This window comes from Dendropsophus ebraccatus, chromosome 1 (genome assembly GCF_027789765.1).
Source record: "Dendropsophus ebraccatus isolate aDenEbr1 chromosome 1, aDenEbr1.pat, whole genome shotgun sequence".
NCBI classification, from domain to species: Eukaryota; Metazoa; Chordata; class Amphibia; order Anura; family Hylidae; genus Dendropsophus; species Dendropsophus ebraccatus.
In genome coordinates, this window is record NC_091454.1 from 222,675,314 (window position 1) to 222,694,272 (window position 18,959).

At 47.0% G+C, this 18,959-nt stretch overlaps 1 protein-coding gene across 2 annotated transcripts in view; it reads right to left on the reverse strand.

Moving 5' to 3' along the window:
• Window positions 1–18,959, reverse strand: part of DNAH2 (dynein axonemal heavy chain 2) — a 77,729-nt gene that overhangs the window by 10,365 nt on the left and 48,405 nt on the right. For both annotated transcript variants that reach the window (XM_069948954.1, XM_069948943.1), the window contains 34 exons: window positions 18,837–18,947; window positions 18,503–18,691; window positions 15,577–15,680; window positions 15,226–15,415; window positions 14,723–14,903; window positions 14,482–14,609; window positions 14,253–14,405; window positions 14,039–14,164; window positions 12,650–12,868; window positions 12,100–12,217; window positions 11,305–11,441; window positions 11,072–11,209; window positions 10,719–10,877; window positions 10,486–10,638; window positions 9,104–9,195; window positions 8,325–8,523; window positions 8,015–8,239; window positions 7,320–7,424; window positions 6,365–6,553; window positions 6,137–6,222; window positions 5,873–6,003; window positions 5,568–5,717; window positions 5,283–5,450; window positions 5,027–5,187; window positions 4,623–4,762; window positions 4,126–4,258; window positions 3,500–3,639; window positions 3,209–3,419; window positions 3,015–3,131; window positions 1,718–1,859; window positions 1,452–1,621; window positions 1,244–1,360; window positions 746–910; window positions 543–665 (listed from right to left, as the gene is read on the reverse strand). In XM_069948954.1, the coding sequence (XP_069805055.1) occupies window positions 543–665; window positions 746–910; window positions 1,244–1,360; window positions 1,452–1,621; window positions 1,718–1,859; window positions 3,015–3,131; window positions 3,209–3,419; window positions 3,500–3,639; window positions 4,126–4,258; window positions 4,623–4,762; window positions 5,027–5,187; window positions 5,283–5,450; window positions 5,568–5,717; window positions 5,873–6,003; window positions 6,137–6,222; window positions 6,365–6,553; window positions 7,320–7,424; window positions 8,015–8,239; window positions 8,325–8,523; window positions 9,104–9,195; window positions 10,486–10,638; window positions 10,719–10,877; window positions 11,072–11,209; window positions 11,305–11,441; window positions 12,100–12,217; window positions 12,650–12,868; window positions 14,039–14,164; window positions 14,253–14,405; window positions 14,482–14,609; window positions 14,723–14,903; window positions 15,226–15,415; window positions 15,577–15,680; window positions 18,503–18,691; window positions 18,837–18,947 (5,070 nt within the window). The remainder of the gene's footprint in view (window positions 1–542; window positions 666–745; window positions 911–1,243; window positions 1,361–1,451; window positions 1,622–1,717; window positions 1,860–3,014; window positions 3,132–3,208; window positions 3,420–3,499; window positions 3,640–4,125; window positions 4,259–4,622; window positions 4,763–5,026; window positions 5,188–5,282; window positions 5,451–5,567; window positions 5,718–5,872; window positions 6,004–6,136; window positions 6,223–6,364; window positions 6,554–7,319; window positions 7,425–8,014; window positions 8,240–8,324; window positions 8,524–9,103; window positions 9,196–10,485; window positions 10,639–10,718; window positions 10,878–11,071; window positions 11,210–11,304; window positions 11,442–12,099; window positions 12,218–12,649; window positions 12,869–14,038; window positions 14,165–14,252; window positions 14,406–14,481; window positions 14,610–14,722; window positions 14,904–15,225; window positions 15,416–15,576; window positions 15,681–18,502; window positions 18,692–18,836; window positions 18,948–18,959) is intronic.

The following is an 18,959-nucleotide window of genomic DNA, read 5'->3' on the forward strand; positions in this document are numbered from 1 at the left end:
TTTCAGAGGAAAGAAGGATGGGGCATGGTGGATCCATACTGGAACATGCCTGATCCCTTTGTTCTAAAGGGATAAACCACCACCAAAGCAGTCTAGAGCAGCTTAGCCTCTTCTTTCTACTAAAAACACATGCACTTCCGGACAAACATACAAGGGGGTTGGGAGAGATCGCTGCTGGCCCAGCGAGCTATCTAATGTGTAAGGCCAGCTTTCATCTTGCTGTTACCTGCCACTTCAGTTTCACACCAGATTCTTATACTTTATTTCTACCTAATATTAGCTATGGGAAGCCAGTGTAAGCCTTACTGTCAGGCAGGTGAACATGGCCTAAGGAGAGTCTGACAGTGAAACAGGTGACTACTATCTATCCTCCATGTTATCAGCCACTTCAGTCTGGTGAGAAGAAGATTGTACTCTACATCAGTGAACAGGTTCTATACTACTACCAGAGACAGTTTAGAGATTTTACTAGTAAACTGGTTGATGGGACACATAATAAGGGGGGATGGACTGTGCAGAGACTTTATGGAGCCCCAAATCACCTCTTTACTCCATAAAGAAAGTATTTCCTCCCGATAGCTGGACAAAAAAGGACCCATGTATGACAGGAAGGCTGAGGCCAGGAGACAGTCGCCAACAAGGAAGCCCAGATCTTGCTCGAGACCCTGCAGAGGAAAACAGTGATACGTTACCAGGGCAGAAAAGCCAATCTGATCAGAGTAATGTGGAGAGCAGCGGCACTTACCGTGACGGTCTGTTCCCAGCGAGTCTTCTCTCCTGCCAGCCCTGTCACCAAGGTTCCTGCTCTCTGCAGCTTCACCTCCATGAGTTCAGCCTCTGCTCGGAGCTGCTCCTTCTGTGCCAGTTTCTCGTCATACTGCATCTTCAGCTGCTCAAGACGTTCTCCTACCTGTGGGACTAAGCCCATAAGTATACGCACAGCAGACCACAGCATCTAATATCTGTCAAACTTTGGTTTAGGCTCTCAATCTTATTTGCTTAATGATGTCAGGGCTCATGAATATCTGGGGTATCATGCACAAGCTCTGCAGCATCATAAGGAATAATAAGGATAAGATGTACGATTTAGGCCTCATTCACACACGTTGGCTTTGACATAGGTATACTTCTGAGACATGCAGAGGGCAGAAGTGGAGCACCAGTAAGCAGAACAGGTAAGACCTAGACAACCCTACCTAGGTCCGATATGTGAACAGAGCCTGTAGGTGACAATATATAATACCTCTCTAAGTTTATTCTGGGCTTCAGCCAGTGACGCCTGTTTCTCTGCCAGCTGAGACAGTGCAGCGTTCATGCGGGCACGCTTTGGCTCCACCACACGGAAGATCCGACCATACATCTGCGGAAAAGTGAAGGCCGTAAACTCAGGAGCTTTTACAGGTAAATAAATACGAGACTTCCTGCACTACATAGACGCATTATCTGCTCACCTCCATCGCCCGCACCCACATGCATAGAGATTTGGCGGCAAGAGACACTCGGCCAACAATGTCCGGTTGGAAGTCCGGCAGGACACAGTATTGTCCGATCTTCTTCAAAACCCGCTCTGAGATGTTGTCTTTGTCGAAGTTTATGAGTTGTTTGATGAAGTTTTGTTCTCCTAAAGATTGAAGGGAACAATAATAAAAAAAAGAATGGGCCAAGGGGCGGCAGACATGAACTCGCTGTAACATTGTTACACCGCCCATTTCCTCACCAAGCTGCCTCTTTGCCTCGGCCCATGTAGGTTCATTGCCCCGCAGAATCATGACGGCTTGCATCACAGTCTCCACCAGGGCTGGAGGTCGGCCGTAGGCTTTGATCTCAGTCAAATCCTTTTTGTTCAGCGTTTCCAGTGCCTGATTAGGGAAAGAAGGAAGTGTATGGCTTAGAAAAAGTGGAAAGGTCCATCCAGCAATGAGGAGTTTACTTCTTTAATAAAACTGAACCAATGTGATTATTTACATCACATTAAAGGGAACCTGTCACCCCCCGTGCCGGGGTGACAGGCTCCCGACCCCCCGTTAGAGCCCCATATACTTACCTAATCCCGCCGGGTCCCGCTTCTGGAGGTGGTCGGGTGACGGAGATCTCAGCCGCTGCAGCCCGGCGCGCGCGCTGAGAGATGAGTCCAACACCCATAGAGAATGACAGGAGAGTCCAGCGCTCCGTCATTCTCTATGAGCGTTGGACTCATCTGTCAGCGCGCGCGCCGGGCTGCAGCGGCTGAGATCTCCGTCACCCGACCACCTCCAGAAGCGGGACCCGGCGGGATTAGGTAAGTATATGGGGCTCTAACGGGGGGTCGGGAGCCTGTCACCCCGGCACGGGGGGTGACAGGTTCCCTTTAAAGGGATATCCTCATCACCTAAACTTTTCTCAGGTGATAGAGAATGCAAAAGAAGGCAATTTTGCAAATGCATTGCATTAGCAAAATTGCTTTCTTCTGTAGCTTGGCCCCTTTCTCTCTCTGTAGTGTTGACAGCCCGTGGCCTAGGTTCCCGACCCCCGCTTTCCTCTCTTGGAGCAGTGGTATGGGCTGTGGCATCACCCAGGTGGCCGGGATTCTCAGGAATGGTGGTAAGATGAATTCTGACTTATATAGGTTTCATGAGGGCGGAAAAATGTGCAGGAGAGAAGGATTCCAAGCTTTGCTTGTACATACAGTAAAGCTATACATTGTATGATCGCCTTTTAGCATCACCATAAACTTTCTATATAGAGTAAACCTAAGTAAACGTTGCATATATTTGTTAATATATTGTAGTCATAATTCTGCTGCTCGTCACTGAAACCAGAGTCTAGTGTCAAGACCAGAATGCAAATTACCAGAGCAAGATCTGTGCATTAACTTAACCAGCAGGGAGATTTCAGCTCTGAAGCCTGAAGAATTGTACATACACCTGATGAGTATATAGAGGATATAAATTGAGATCAGTAGAGGATAAGTATTGTATGTACACATTGACTGCACCAGCAGAATTATGAATGCAGCTCTGGAGTATAATGCTTACCCTCATGGCTTCCTCCAGTGCTGGCAGAGCTTCCTCCAGGTCCTTCTGGGCATTGTCTGCTAAAGCCTTACACTTTATCTCCTCAGCTGCGATCTTCTCACTGTGAGCGGTGACAGTCTGAAAAAATACAGAGAGTGAGCAGGGAGGAGAGGTGAGCCGCCATTCCCACACCCGCAGCTGATATATAGACCAACCTTCTGCTGCTCATCGGCCTCTCTCCTCTGCTGGACGATGATCACCAGATACTCCTCACACTGTTTCTGAAACTCGGCCACTTTGCTCCTGGCAATGGCTAGCTGCTCCGACATCTTCTCCACCTTCTCCCGGGTCTCGTCGATCTTAAAGAGCCCATTCTTCAACTTGGTGGCCTTCTCACCCAGCTCTGTGCGCTTTTCATTCAGGAGTCTGGATATGACATACATATGGTAAGGCTCCTCTGGATATAACTGTTCAACAAAGGTTAAGCGTGAGGTATCAAATCTCACCTCTTGTATCGGGAAACTACCTCCAGGTAGCTGGTCGGGGTGATGTAATTTTGTCTTTTCAGTTCCTGCTTCATCTTGTGGGAATAATCGGCTACTGAGCGATGCATTGTGACGAAGATTCGGGCCACCTTTCCATTGACCTGTGTGATCATTTTAATTTCATATGAACTGTATGGAATTACTGATAACAGTCTCTGCCATGAGGTGAGATGAGTATCTCGCCTCAGGCAACAGATTGCAGAGATCCTGAGGAGCACTTTTTCCATGGAAAGGCTGTAAATCATAATAATGAATCCTTGTTTCTCTTATCCTGTATTGTTGGCCCCATTTACCCCATGATCTCCAAATAACAGCTGGACACAGATGTGGGGTGCAGGGCAGACGTGACTGGAAATGCATTAGTTATTTGGTAACTGTTTGATTGTATATAGAGGTATACAGTACACTTTTCTGTTACTGTTATATGATAATTTCTGCACGCAAATCTTTCTCATAATTTTCGGGGGGGGGAGGGGGGGGGCGGATCAGGTTTCTCCTCAGACAGAAGAAAAGCTAAGCATGGCCCTGGCGATAATACCTCAAAGAGGAGCCATTCACTCTTAGTACTAGATCTATAAAAAACTTACTTCTTCCAGGCTTCCCAATTCCACTCCTTCCAAATATCTTTCTGCCACCTCCAGTAGCGCCTCCTGAGGCCACTCAGAGAACCAGTCAATGGTTGTGCAGTTAACAAGAGCCGGGTACTGACGGATGCGATTTCTGCAGCAGAAAAAATACTCATCTGAGTCTTCATATAAAGAGTTGCAGATTGTAGCTTATCTATCACTATACAAAACATTTAGGAGGGCTGCGTACCATCACAATGAAGACAGGTGACTAATAATAGAGGCTCATAAAAAATGTCTGCTGCTACCTGCTGGACCCTGCAGCAGAAAAGGTCAGGAACAGAAAGTCCGATAAGACTGGACAACCAAGTCTCGGTACTGGCAACGCAGAGAAAACTATTATCAGGGGTCCCTAGGAATCCAACCAGGTGTAAGACTATGTACAGCCTAAACTGATCTGATGAACACAGACAAGTGTGGTAGGATTATAAGCAGCAGGTATACAGTGGTCTTCTCACCTGAAGGGGTCGCCCACAGGGCTCATACACAGGACGATATGCAGATTGTTGCGCACTCTCTCAATGAGGAAGTTGAAGAGGCTCTCTGGATTGTCCGGGATATTTTCTGCTTTGGCTTTTTCTTGTAAAATAGTCTTGATCTACAAGAGAATGGGTAAACAGGTGAGAGGGCTGTGTGGCTCATCAATCCTCTCTATAAGGCCTCATTCACACGTTCAGAATTTTTTCAGGACTGTATATTATGTCCACATTCGTCGTCTGCAATCCCACTTAGGGGATATGGGCCAAAAAGCTGCTGCAACCAGGTCCTAGTGTGTGATGGGCACAATATCCCTGCTGCCCCATCAGAAGAGCACATTACAATAGGAGGCACATTGTGCATCAGGGTTGAGGGGGAGGGTTACCTCCTCAAACTCATCGGCTTTGTAGAGGTTGGGAACCTCCCCAGAACTCAGCACATTGTTCACGTCTTCCAGGAATGATTCATCGGTGATCTGTGTGTCAGTGAGAAGGAAGACGGTGGGTCGGCCATCCACACCCGCTAGACGGTACAGTTTTTTTATGTCTGCAAAATTAAGGTTAATTCAGAAGTGGATCAGTGGAAGGGTAAATCAATACATGGAGTTCTTAAAGGAAATATAGGAAAAGCATCATGCTCACCATCTCTGAACTCCTGCTTACGATAGCCTCGGGTCACCTCCAGCTGGAACACCTTATAATCACAAATGTAGGCTGCTAGCCGAGCCAAGCTCTGCCGTCCACTGCCCCCGATGCCGATCAGTAACATATTTCCTCTTGGCTGACCGATGACACGTACGATGCGGGTCACTGAAGGGGTGGGGTGGAAGAGGTAAATGTAAAGAGTCACAGTCAATGACAAGAACAGTTTCCCACAGCCACTGGAAGGCACTGAGCATAGTACCGACATGGGGTTAGAGGACGTACCATGCTGGATGGCATCTGTGAATAAGACCAGCTTCTTGGCAGTAGATCCGGGCTGCTGACTCTGCTCCTGCAGCTGGTTCATCATAAACGCCTTCAAGACATTGAAGTCTGTGATGTCCTCGTACACTGGAGGTTCCCGCATAAAGTCACCTGGAAAAAGTACAATTCTGCATTGGTCTGAAAGATACATCGTCATGCAGCTCTACAGATGAAGTGAAGGGTAGTGGAGCTATTCCTATCACAGGTATAGGCCAAACAATATAACATATGACCCAGTACACATATGAAGTGGTCACACAACCTACCGAACACAGGCGGATGTTTGCTGGGGCACAGGCTGTGGTAGGTGAGGTCAAACAGAGAGCCCAACTTTTCACTCATGATCCCTGTAAACGCTTCAGTATCTAAGGAGTCCACCATTCGGTCTGAGAAGACTCTGCAAGATGGTAAAACCAAGACTACAATGTAAGAATGTGCTCCCATATGTTTTACATGGATGGCCGTTCTGTTCAGTGGTTGCCATGTAACACAGGTGGAAAGTACGACATCCAGCTAATACTAAGCTGTACCTGAAGCACTCATGGAGCCACAGTCTGGTGATGCTCTGCTTGGTGTCATGGAGGTCACGATGGGCTCTTAACATTCCCTGGAAAACCTATGAGAGAAGACTGGGTTATAACAGGTCATGGGCTGTCTAAAATATGAGGAACTTCCTCCATGTAACCTACACACACTCCAGTCACATTCATGGTGGTCATGTCCATTATCCCATGCATCCATAATGTTAAGGCTCTAACCTTAGAGATGTCCCGCAAGTTAAACAGGTAATGGATCTTGGCTGGGGTGGGAAGGAATCTTTGGGTAACAGCGTTATATACTTCTATGGTTGCTTGTGTGATGATATCTCCGACCGGTTTTACTTCCTCATCGAAATCCTGCAGCTTCTGGCTCAGCATTGTCCCGAAGATGCGTTTTATCTGAGATTCCTGGAGGAGAAAACGTTAGATCTGATGTTAGAAATCCACTAAAAGCATTAACAGCCCCGGAGAGACGGCAGCAGATCGTTGCTGTATGACTCGTTTGTCTTTCAACATGTTTGAAAGACAAATGACGCAACGATCAGCCGACATGAACGATGTTGGCTGATCATTGCCTTATATTCCACGGGATGATTATCGTCCGTAACAGCTGATAATCGTTCCGTGAAATAGGGCCTTTAGGGTCTCAGTATATGTTAGGGTCCTAATGTATAAGAATGATCTAGAGGTCTCAGTGTATGGGGGGGGGGTCTTAGTGGTTGAGGATGATCTAAGGCAGTGCTTCTCAATTCCAGTCCTCGGGCCTAAACAAAAGGTCGTGATTTGAGGATTTCCTTAGTATTTCACAGGTGATCTAATTATACTCAGTCCATCAGGTATTATCACAGGAGTTCTTTGTATCTTTGTATGGGAAATCCTCAAAACATGACCTGTTGGTGAGGCCTGAGGACTGGAATTGAGAAGCACTGATCTAAGGGTCTCCATGTATGGGGGGGGGTCTTAATATATGAGAATGATCTAGAGATCTCAGTGTATGGGAATGACTCAGGGGATCAATGTATGAGAGTGATCTAGGGGGTTTCGAAGTTCAAGAATGACCTGGGGATGATCTGGGAAACTCAATCTACTTAAAGACCTGTCTATTATACAACCATTTACATATAATATGTAAAGAGGATATAAGACACTGATATAAGACACTCTTGATACTCACTGAAGGAAAGGTCATGTTAATTAAGTTAAATCTGCTCTGTAGGCGACCAGAAATAGCTGTACGACCTCCACCAGGAGGACCCATCGCAGCCATAATGAGCATGTCCTGTATATAAGAAACATGGAGAGTTAATAAGTGCCTCATTGGCTTCATAAGAGACAATAAATACCAGGGCAGAAAAGAGTAGACAATACAAACATGAGCATCAGAAGAGGAAAAGGGAAGAGCCAAGTCTCCAATATCTGAGAATAAAAGTCAAACCGAAAGTCTTAGGCTCAGAACTGGAAAATTCAGAAGAAGATCAAAGGGTCAAAACCTCAGAGAAGGAGAGAAAGACTGAAAACACCACAGCTAGAAGGAACAGAAGAGCATCCGAGGCTCTGCACCGCAGAGCAAAAGCGCAAGGAAGAAGAGCTGGGGGTTGCATCTGGTCAAGAAAGAGGAAACAGAGTATGTTGTTAAAGTAGATGCAAAAGTAAGGAAGAAAAAGTAGGGGAACAGGGGTCCCCCGACAGGACGAGTCAGAAATGGCCACATATATGCACATCTCTCTCCGCTGTCCATTCATTATGGGGGCGGCAGCCATCTTACATGATAACTGATAAGAGTTGCTGAATTTTATAAGAAAATGAAGAAGCAGAGCAGAAGGCGATGGCATAGACAAAAGCAGGAGAGAACAGAGACCTGTGTCTGACCTTCACATATTTGATGCTCTGATTCTGACGATCGTACCAAAAACCATAATCGATCCAGAGGCGGAGAAGCTCGAGAGGCGGCTGTGATCCGAATGTGTCCTTAGCCGGCATATTGAGGTCATCCATGAAGGTCAGGAGCTGCTTGCCCCCTGCGGGGACGTAGACGCCCTTCGTTCGCTTCTCTACCCTACTTTCAATGATACTTTGTACGTTGTTGGATGTGGTCTGGGGAGGAAGCGGTGACACCAGTGATGAGACGGCACTGGTCTAATGGGCCTTTATAATACTTCTAGGATAATCGCTTAGTTACCTGGGCGGACATGTTCACCGTCAGCAGCGCCCACTTGTTAGCATCTAAGGACTGCAGGACACTTTGAGCAATGGAGGTCTTCCCGGTGCCCACCGGCCCAACAAGCAGGACCGGGCTTTGGTTTGCGACCAAAGCATTTACTATGAACTGGTAGCGGACGGTGTCCACTGTTGGCACCATGATCTTGTAGAATGGGGCACTGTGAATGGAGAGGATACAATGATCTCTACAATAAAGGACTCATCTGATCTGATATATATATAACGTTTCATCAAAGCGCTCCACTTCCTTACCATCCTCAAGACTTCTGCTTACTGTCAGTGAATAGAAGCTTAATTATATTCACTGGCTGGACTGATGGACATGAATAGCAGAGAAGCAGCTGCTATAGAGCCTAGCAGCCAACAGGGGGCTCCTTAACGCAGTTCTGAGGGATCTTTAAACCTCTTAACTTTCTGTTTGCTGGAGTGGGGTCTGATCCCATGTATTTTTGTACTCATAGTTATTTCTTATACCCCTAGCTAGAACTGTCACCCTAACCTTGTGCCGCTCAATCAGCTGTCAGGTTGCAATGTAGGCGGCCTAACCTGCACTGACACATTGTAACAACCTCCCAGATGTGAACGATTAATACATTCACTCACTGTCAGTAAACGGAGTTATAAACAGAAGAAGTCTATTAGTAGACAAAGTCTATTAGAGTCGGCATTATAAAGCGTCTGTGATGGACAAGCTATGGATGTGACTGTAAAGGAAGAGAATCACTAAAGGAAACTTACTTGGCCGGGATTCTCCAACCCTTAGGGAGCCTGTCCTCAAAATTCAGCCAGTTCTTGCTTTTAGGATCTACAAAATATTCATACACAGTGTCCTGAAAAAAGACAAGGGGATAACAAGTGATTGATACTGAGCTGCAATACCAGATGCGGCCTTCTGGATGGCGCTGTTTCTGGAGAAAAAGCAGAGCCCTTTATACCTATGCACAGAGTGACAGTATACTCCACTTACTGCTATAGAGCATTCATGAGCGGTATAGTTTTACAGTGCCTATGCTACCTTAACCCTTGGAGGACCGGGCCAATTTCAATTTTAGCGTTTTCGTTTTTTCCTCCTTGTGCTAAAAAGGCCATAGCAGTTGCATTTTTTCACCTTGAGACCCACATTTGCCCTTATTTTTTGCGCCACTAATAGAACTTTGCAATAACAGGCTGATTTTTTTCATAAAGTACACTGCGAAACCAGAAAAAAATTCAATGTGTGGTGAAATTGAAAAAAAAAACCGCATTTCTTTTATTTGGGGGTATTTGTTTTTACGCCATTCGCCCTGGGGTAAAACTGACTTGTTATGCATGTTTCTCAAGTTGTTACAATTACAACGATATATAACATGTATAACTTTTCTTTTATCTGATGGCCTGTAAAAAATTCAAAAATAATTAATAATTAAAAAATATGTTCTTAAAATCGCTCCATTCCCAGGCTTATAGCGCTTTTATCCTTTGGTCTATGGGGCTGTGTGAGGTGTCATTTTTGCGCCATGATGTGTTCTTTCTATTGGTACCTTGATTGCGCATATGCAACTTTTTGATCGCTTTTCATTACAATTTTTCTGGATTTGATGCGACCAAAAAGGTGAAATTTTGCACCTTGGGATTTTTTGGGCGCTTACGCTATTTACCGTGCGAGATCAGGATTGTGATTAATTAATAGTTTAGGCGATTACGCACGCGGCAATACCAAACATGTTTATTTATTTTTATTTATAACATGTGAAATGGGGGGTGATTCGTACTTTTATTAGGGTAGGGTTTTTTTATTAACACTTTTTTTTTTTTCTTTTACACTTATACTAGAAGCCCCCTGGGGTTAGGGTTATTCCCCCTGGTGGACTTCTAGTATAAGCACACTGATCTCTCATTGATATCTATGCTGTATAGTTATACAGCATAGATCAATGAGATAGGCACTCGATTGCTTCCAGCTGCTGCAGCCAGATACAATCGAGTGCCGAGCCGGGATCAGCTCCATTACGGCTCAAACCCCAGCCTGAGCCGGACGTGTGGATCGCTCCTCCGGGACAACGCACATACTTTTTATATCCCCACTATGAATAAGCATTAACTACTCTATAACATAGGAGACAGTGATTGTTTCCAGTCACCTTATTAGGGAAACTTCCTTCCAGCTCTCTCAGGTAGTTGTCGATCTTCCTCCTTCCATCTTCATCCACAGAAGCGCAGACAGACCAGATCATGCAGAATAAGAACCACAGCTCCACCATTCTGCTGTAGTTGTCCGAGTCTGCGGGATTCACCTGCAGGAGAACGCAGCAGAGTTGAGAGAGAAATAAAACCTCAGGGGTGATGGAGGAAATGTTTGCTGTACTGCCCTTACCCCATTGTCTGGTGTTGCAAGAGAGTCGTAGAGTTTGCAGAGTGAGATGACCCCGCTGGTCTCTTCTTGTGGGACCAGGTCCTTGCAGTTAGTCTTCTTATAGTCCAGAATACGCTCGATGTACTTATCGAACATACGCTGGAGCGCCTCTGCTTCTGCCTGTACAGCAGGTAAAAAAGAAGGATAGAGTGGATGGTTTCCATCTAAAAAAGTGGAATGACTGTAGAGGGCATGCTTTGCAGCAGAAAGCACGCTCGCTATTAGTGATGTAGTGTTACGAGATAACGTGTATGGGAAACTATATAAAAGAAAAACCACAATGCAATGCGTCAGATAATAAAATGGCGTCATACCTTTCCTCTCTTCTCCAGCCAGGACTGGACATATGGCTTCCACCCTAAGCTGGTGTAATCTGTGTAGACCATACCACAACGTGATACCGTAGCGGGAGAGGCCACTGCAAGATCTGCCACTTCAAACAACAGTGACACCTGCGAGATGTGGGCGAAAGAGGTGGGAGATGAGTGCGATTTGGGAGGCGAGATGGATTGTTAGCCCATCGGGTCGGACACGGCAGTGGACTCACCTGCTCAGGCATGGCTATCCTCTCCCCGTTAATGAGGGTCAGGACCTTGTTGTCATCCATCACAGAGTTCATGCTCTCGATCCATAGTGTGTCCACAGGGCCATCAAACACGATCCACTTCTCATCCGGCTTCTCATCTGTAAGAAGAATTCCATACAATCTCTGTATTATATGGCCCCCGCTTACACAATCTCTGTATTATATGGCCCCCGCTTACACAATCTCTGTATTATATGGCCCCCGCTAACACAATCTCTGTATTATATGGCCCCCGCTTACACAATCTCTGTATTATATGGCCCCCGCTTACACAATCTCTGTATTATATGGCCCCCGCTAACACAATCTCTGTATTATATGGCCCCCGCTTATACAATCTCTGTATTGTGCGGTCACGCTTACACAATCTCTGTATTATATGGCCCCCGCTTACACAATCTCTGTATTATATGGCCCCCGCTTACACAATCTCTGTATTATATGGCCCCCGCTAACACAATCTCTGTATTATATGGCCCCCGCTTATACAATCTCTGTATTGTGCGGTCACGCTTACACCATCTATGTATTGTACGGCCCCCGCTTACATCATCTCTGTATTGTACGGCCCCTGCTTACACAATTTCTGTACTATACAGCCCCTGCTTACACAATCTTTGTATGATATGGCCCCCGCTTACGTTCCCGGATGGATTTACTAAGAGGGTATGCCTCTCTGCCAGGACTTTTTAATACTGTCAATGGCCACTACAAATTCTCCTCTAAATGTATCAATACCATAGACGTCATAGTCACCTGCACACGCTGTTCTCATGAGGCTGGAGAGAATGCCATCCGTCCACTCATTGGTTGCCAGATCATATTCTCCATACAACTCCCCAAGAGACACCGCCTTAGGGTTCAGGGGGAAATCCTGTGCACAGAAGATAAAAAACAAAATCAGCAAAAAGAAAAGATCATGGCTGTGCTTATGCTGGTTCATGAGTTACCCTGCGCCTCCTCCAGGCTGACACCAGCCATGATACAATGGGGATGTAGACAACCAGGGAGTAGCTGAGGAGTGAGGCATAATAAAGGGGTTACTTGCACCATTGGAAAGTATCTAAGCTTCCGGTCACCTGGGCAGAGGGTGGCAAGAGTGCATACAGTCACAACACTCTCCATGGAAGTCTACAGAGAGGGAATACACCTTTATGTCTGCTGGTGCTACTCGGACTTTGGGGAGGGGACAAATGACCCGTACACTTCTGCTGCCCCGTGTGTCACTAGAGCCAAGCACCCATGCAGCACCATGGATGGCAGGCAATGATGCCAGTACGGCTCTCCTCGTCTGACCATGTCTCACCCGCACAAGGTTGTAGCTAGTGTCTCCGCTGCGGCACAGGGCAGACAATGCCGCCTGTAGGCAGTGCCACGTGGTGGTCTTCCCGCTGCATGTCCTCCCCACGATCATGCACGAGTGACGCGAGGTCTTGGTTTCGTACAGCTGGATGACTTTGGTGACCGTGAAAGGCGTAACTTGCAGACCGGAGTGACGGAGTTCTTGTTCAATCTGTTCCCGCAGCTGAGGGGACACAATGGACACGGCATGGAAATACATAATGAGATGGGAAGGATGAAAGAATCTGAAAGCTTCACTTATCAGAGGTTTATTCACAGGAGCGGCACAACACCTGCCAGCTGTGCGGCACCGCCTGACCGCCACTCACTGTATCCGCCGCATTACCATCATCTTCTGCATCATTAGCTCCACACTTCTGTCTCTTACATACTCCACATTGGCGCTGTGTATCCACAGCTTCCCCCGATGGAAAAAGTTAGAGATTCTTTACTTGTTACATGTTACACTCCAGTCACAGCCAGAGATTTTCCTTTAGTGTTGGCCATTGCCACTGCCAATCAGGAAAGCCCAGCAGGAGGGAGATTAAGGGTAAATCCGCTAATGGATTTGTTGTGGGAGAGTACGACGGGAGCTGTGGGGGCCCAGATCACATGATCGTCGGTGAGTCCCAGCATTTAAAACCCCCTATAATCAGACACCTAAAGGGGTACTCCAATGAAAATGTTTTCTTTCAAATCAACTGGTGTCAGAAACTTATAAAGATTTATAAATTACTATTACCAGTACTTATCAGCTGCTGTATGTCCTACAGGACGTGGTGTATTCTCTCGTGTGTGACACAGTGCTCTCTGCTGCCACCTCTGTCCATGTCAGGAACTGTCCAGAGCAGGAGAGGTTTTCTATGGGGATTTGCTCCTGCTCTGGACAGTTCCTGACATGGACAGAGGTGGCAGCAGAGAGCGCTGTGTCAGACTGGTAAGAATAAACCACTTCCTGCAGGATGTATAGCAGCTGATAAGTACTGGAAGACAGGAGGCTTTTAAATAGAAGTATATTACAAACCTATACAACTTTCTGAAACCAGGTGATTTGAAAGAAACTTTTTTTTTGCCAAAGTACCCCTTTAACTCCTGACTTGTGGATAAGAGACAAGTGTCCATTGTGGGGAAAAAACATTCAAATCAACATTTTACCAGGGATGGGTAAGCAGCGTCCCTCCAGCTGATGCAAAACTACAATCCCCATTAGGTCTGGACAGCCAAAGCGAATAGACAATAATCGGCGTAGATCACCACGAAAGAAGTTACAATAAATTCCTGTGACTAATTTTGTTCAATGCCAAGTCTAAGGATTTCCAGATCATCAGGTGCCGGATTAAAAAGACTTTCCCACCTTTCCATAATCCACCGGTGGAGTGTCAATCCCAGGAAACAGATCCTGCATGATCCCATTGAAGAGTGGAAGGTCAACAGAGGTCAATTTAGCGATATTCATGTCCTTCATGGACATAAGCAGAATCTGAAGACAGGCATGAAGAGTCACATGTGAATGTGAGGGCACAATTATATATATACAGCCATCAGACCCAGCATCTCTCTTCACTCACCTCCTCATCAGACAGGTCCGGTCGGACTCTGCGCTTCCGTCCAGCGTACCGCAGCAATGACGTCAGAGCTCTCAGCCCAAAGTCATAGTGGTCCTGCTTGGAGAGCTGCTGCACGGCCAGGGAGTAGAGGGTGTAGACCTTCTTAGCCAGAAGCTGCAAGACAAAAATCAACAAAATTTAACCTCTGGCCCCCGGTGAGTGGACGGCCGACCACTCAGTGTGTCATTACCTTACAGTTACTGAATCCCTCTCCAAACAGGATGATCTCTGCGATCAGCGTGGAGTCTGGAACCACCATGGAGATGGGTCTGAACATGGACTTTAGGTTGTCAGGGAGTTCAGTACGGCCAGCGTAACCTGTGTATGAATGTGGATCAACATCAAACTATGGGGAACTATGGAAAATGGAACCTGAGACCATGATATGGATTGGTGGGGGAGGGGGCAGAACAGGCTATTTGACTACATACCTGGGTTCATGGTGATAAAGATACCACAAGACCAGACTAAGTTAATCTCTCTTCCTTCGAACACAAAGCGGGTGAGGTTGGAGGACAGAGCGGACAGGATGGAAAGGATCTGCTGGGCGACTACCGACAGGACTTCTATGTTAATGCGGTTAAACTCATCAAAGCAGCCCCAGGCGCCAGTCTGTAACAAGACACAGTGATATTAAAGGGGGGGGGGGGGTCTCCTGACAACCTACCATAATAGTTACCTAGCAGAACACCGCACCACAGCCCAAATCTACACAGACTTCCCTGTATATGAATCCAGAGCTGCATTCACAATTCTTCAGGCTATTCTTGGCCTCCACTAAACTTATCCAAGTCTTATCAGAAGCCACACGTGTTTTTTTTTTTTTTTTTTTTACTTTTTGTATTTCATTCTGGTAACTACAACACTGCAACACGTCACCAAGGCAAAGCCCCATAGATGACATGGTCTAAGAAATGGCACAAGGACTCCTCACCTGAGCCAGACCAGAGTACATCCTTCCCATAGACTTATAGTCCAGGCCTTCAGAGCAATTCACCACAATCACATACATCCCCAGTGCCTTCCCAAGATCCTTCACTGTCTCAGTCTTCCCAGTACCGGCTGGGCCCTTGGGAGATCCTCCGCGATGAAGATGCAGAGCGGTGGTAAGAGTCATGTAACATCTGTAGGGATAACATACAGTATAGGGATGATCAATGGAAGGTGAGGCTGACTGACCCACCTAATCATGCAGGATCATGTTTCACGATCAGAGACATCCAAATCTACATATGTGTTACCACTGCTACATCTATATTAGCATATGGAAAAGAACCACATATACCTGTCAGTGAGAGGAGTTATCACCAGACGACCAGAATTTCCTAAGTATTCATATCCATACTGGAAATGAGTGTTAGTCTGTCTAATGAGACAGTCATCAATGTCCTGCAGAGAGAGAGAAAGAGAGATCAAACATTACATATCAATCATCAACTATCATCTCCTTCTATCTGTATCACCTCGTAGGAGGAGGAGACACATAGCTTCTATCTGTATCACCCTGCAGGAGGAGGAGGAGACACATAGCTTCTATCTGTATCACCCTGCAGGAGGAGGAGGAGGAGACTCATAGCTCCTTCTATCTGTATCACCCTGCAGGAGGAAGAGGAGGAGACTCATAGCTCCTTCTATCTGTATCACCCTGCAGGAGGAGGAGGAGACTCATAGCTCCTTCTATCTGTATCACCCTGCAGGAGGAGGAGGAGACGCATAGCTCCTCCTATCTGTATCACCCTGCAGGAGGAGGAGGAGACTTATAGCTCCTTCTATCTGTATCACCCTGCAGGAGGAGGAGACTCATAGCTCCTTCTATCTGTATCACCCTGCAGGAGGAGGAGGAGACTCATAGCTCCTTCTATCTGTATCACCCTGCAGGAGGAGGAGACTCATAGCTCCTTCTATCTGTATCACCCTGCAGGAGGAGGAGGAGGAGACTCATAGCTCCTTCTATCTGTATCACCCTGCAGGAGGAGACGCATAGCTCCTTCTATCTGTATCACGCTGCAGGAGGAGGAGACGCATAGCTCCTTCTATCTGTATCACCCTGCAGGAGGAGGAGGAGACTCATAGCTCCTTCTATCTGTATCACCCTGCAGGAGGAGGAGACGCATAGCTCCTTCTATCTGTATCACCCTGCAGGAGGAGGAGGAGACTCATAGCTTCTTCTATCTGTATCACCCTGCAGGAGGAGGAGGAGACTCATAGCTTCTTCTATCTGTATCACCCTGCAGGAGGAGGAGACTCATAGCTCCTTCTATCTGTATCACCCTGCAGGAGGAGGAGACTCATAGCTCCTTCTATCTGTATCACCCTGCAGGAGGAGGAGACGCATAGCTCCTTCTATCTGTATCACCCTGCAGGAGGAGGAGGAGGAGGAGACTCATAGCTTCTTCTATCTGTATCACCCTGCAGGAGGAGGAGACTCATAGCTCCTTCTATCTGTATCACCCTGCAGGAGGAGGAGGAGGAGGAGACGCATAGCTCCTTCTATCTGTATCACCCTGCATGGGGAGGAGGAGGAGGAAGAGACGCATAGCTCCTTCTATCTGTATCACGCTGCAGGAGGAGGAGACTCATAGCTCCTTCTATCTGTATCACCCTGCAGGGGAAGGAGACTCATAGCTCCTTCTATCTGTATCACCCTGCAGGAGGAGGAGGAGGAGACTCATAGCTCCTTCTATCTGTATCACCCTGCAGGAGGAGGAGACGCATAGCTCCTTCTATCTGTATCACCCTGCAGGAGGAGGAGGAGACTCATAGCTTCTTCTATCTGTATCACCCTGCAGGAGGAGGAGACACATAGCTCCTTCTATCTGTATCACCCTGCAGGAGGAGGAGGAGGAGGAGACACATAGCTCCATCTATCTGTATCACCCTGCAGGAGGAGGAGGAGAAGACTCATAGCTCCATCTATCTGTATCACCCTGCAGGAGGAGGAGACACATAGCTCCTTCTATCTGTATCACCCTGCAGGAGGAGGAGGAGACTCATAGCTCCTTCTATCTGTATCACCCTGTAGGAGGAGGAGGAGACTCATAGCTCCTTCTATCTGTATCACCCTGCAGGAGGAGGAGGAGACGCATAGCTCCATCAATCTGTATCACCCTGCAGGAGGAGGAGGAGGAGACTCATAGCCCCTTCTATCTGTATCACCCTGCAGGAGGAGGAGGAGACTCATAGCTCCTATCTGTATCACCCTGCAGGAGGAGGAGGAGGAGACTCATAGCTCCTATCTGTATTACCCTGCAGGAGGAGGAGGAGACTCATAGCTCCTTCTATCTGTATCACCCTGCAGGAGGAGGAGGAGACTCATAGCTCCTTCTATCTGTATCACCCTGCAGGAGGAGGAGGAGACTCATAGCTCCTTCTATCTGTATCACCCTGCAGGAGGAGGAGGAGGAGACGCATAGCTCCTTCTATCTGTATCACCCTGCAGGAGGAGGAGACTCATAGCTCCTTCTATCTGTATCACCCTGCAGGAGGAGGAGGAGGAGGAGGAGACTCATAGCTCCTTCTATCTGTATCACCCTGCAGGAGGAGGAGACTCATAGCTCCTTCTACCTGTATCACCCTGCAGGAGGAGGAGACTCATAGCTCCTTCTACCTGTATCACCCTGCAGGAGGAGGAGGAGGAGACTCATAGCTCCTTTTATCTGTATCACCCTGCAGGAGGAGGAGGAGGAGACGCATAGCTCCTTTTATCTGTATCACCCTGCAGGAGGAGGAGACTCATAGCTCCTTCTATCTGTATCACCCTGCAGGAGGAGGAGACTCATAGCTCCTTTTATCTGTATCACCCTGCAGGAGGAGGAGGAGGAGACTCATAGCTCCTTCTATCTGTATCACCCTGCAGGAGGAGGAGGAGACACATAGCTCCATCTATCTGTATCATCCTGCAGGAGGAGGAGGAGGAGACTCATAGCTCCTTCTATCTGTATCACCCTGCAGGAGGAGGAGGAGGAGACTCATAGCTCCATCTATCTGTATCACCCTGCAGGAGGAGGAGGAGACTCATAGCTCCTTCTATCTGTATCACCCTGCAGGAGGAGGAGGAGACTCATAGCTCCTTCTATCTGTATAACCTTGCATGGTGCCATAGATTCAATACATGAAACAATATAAAGAATAAAGACAAGAGTCCCAGTATTGGGTAATGAGGTCATGATGTTTATTAATACATAACTTTCTGTATATCTAGAAGACTTTACCTTATCCCAGTAGAAACGCAGCTGGCTCAACCACTCAAAAGAGGAGACGTCCATACAGCCGCTCTTCAGCATCTTATCAATGACGTCTCTGGCATGGACCTCCACCGTTATTAGTGCCACCAGCTTCAGACGCAGAGTCTTGGTTAGGTTTCCGCGGATGGCATCAGAGTATTTGTTCAGCATAGAGACCTGTGTACATGTAAATGCTCAGATCAGTGCGGAACTGGCTGTAAAATTATTATATAATGAATATTTCTGCTTGCTGACAGAAATTCTTGTAAGGCTGGATCAGACCTTTAAGAGAAGTCAAAAAGTGTTGATGGTGAATGTGTACCTGCTTCTTCTTCATGACTTTGAGGTACTTCTTGTCTGCACGCTCCTTGGCCGTCACCAGAGACTTGGTGACATCTGTCGTCCACTGGATCTGACTGGAGGTGATCAGGACCTGTGAGACGTG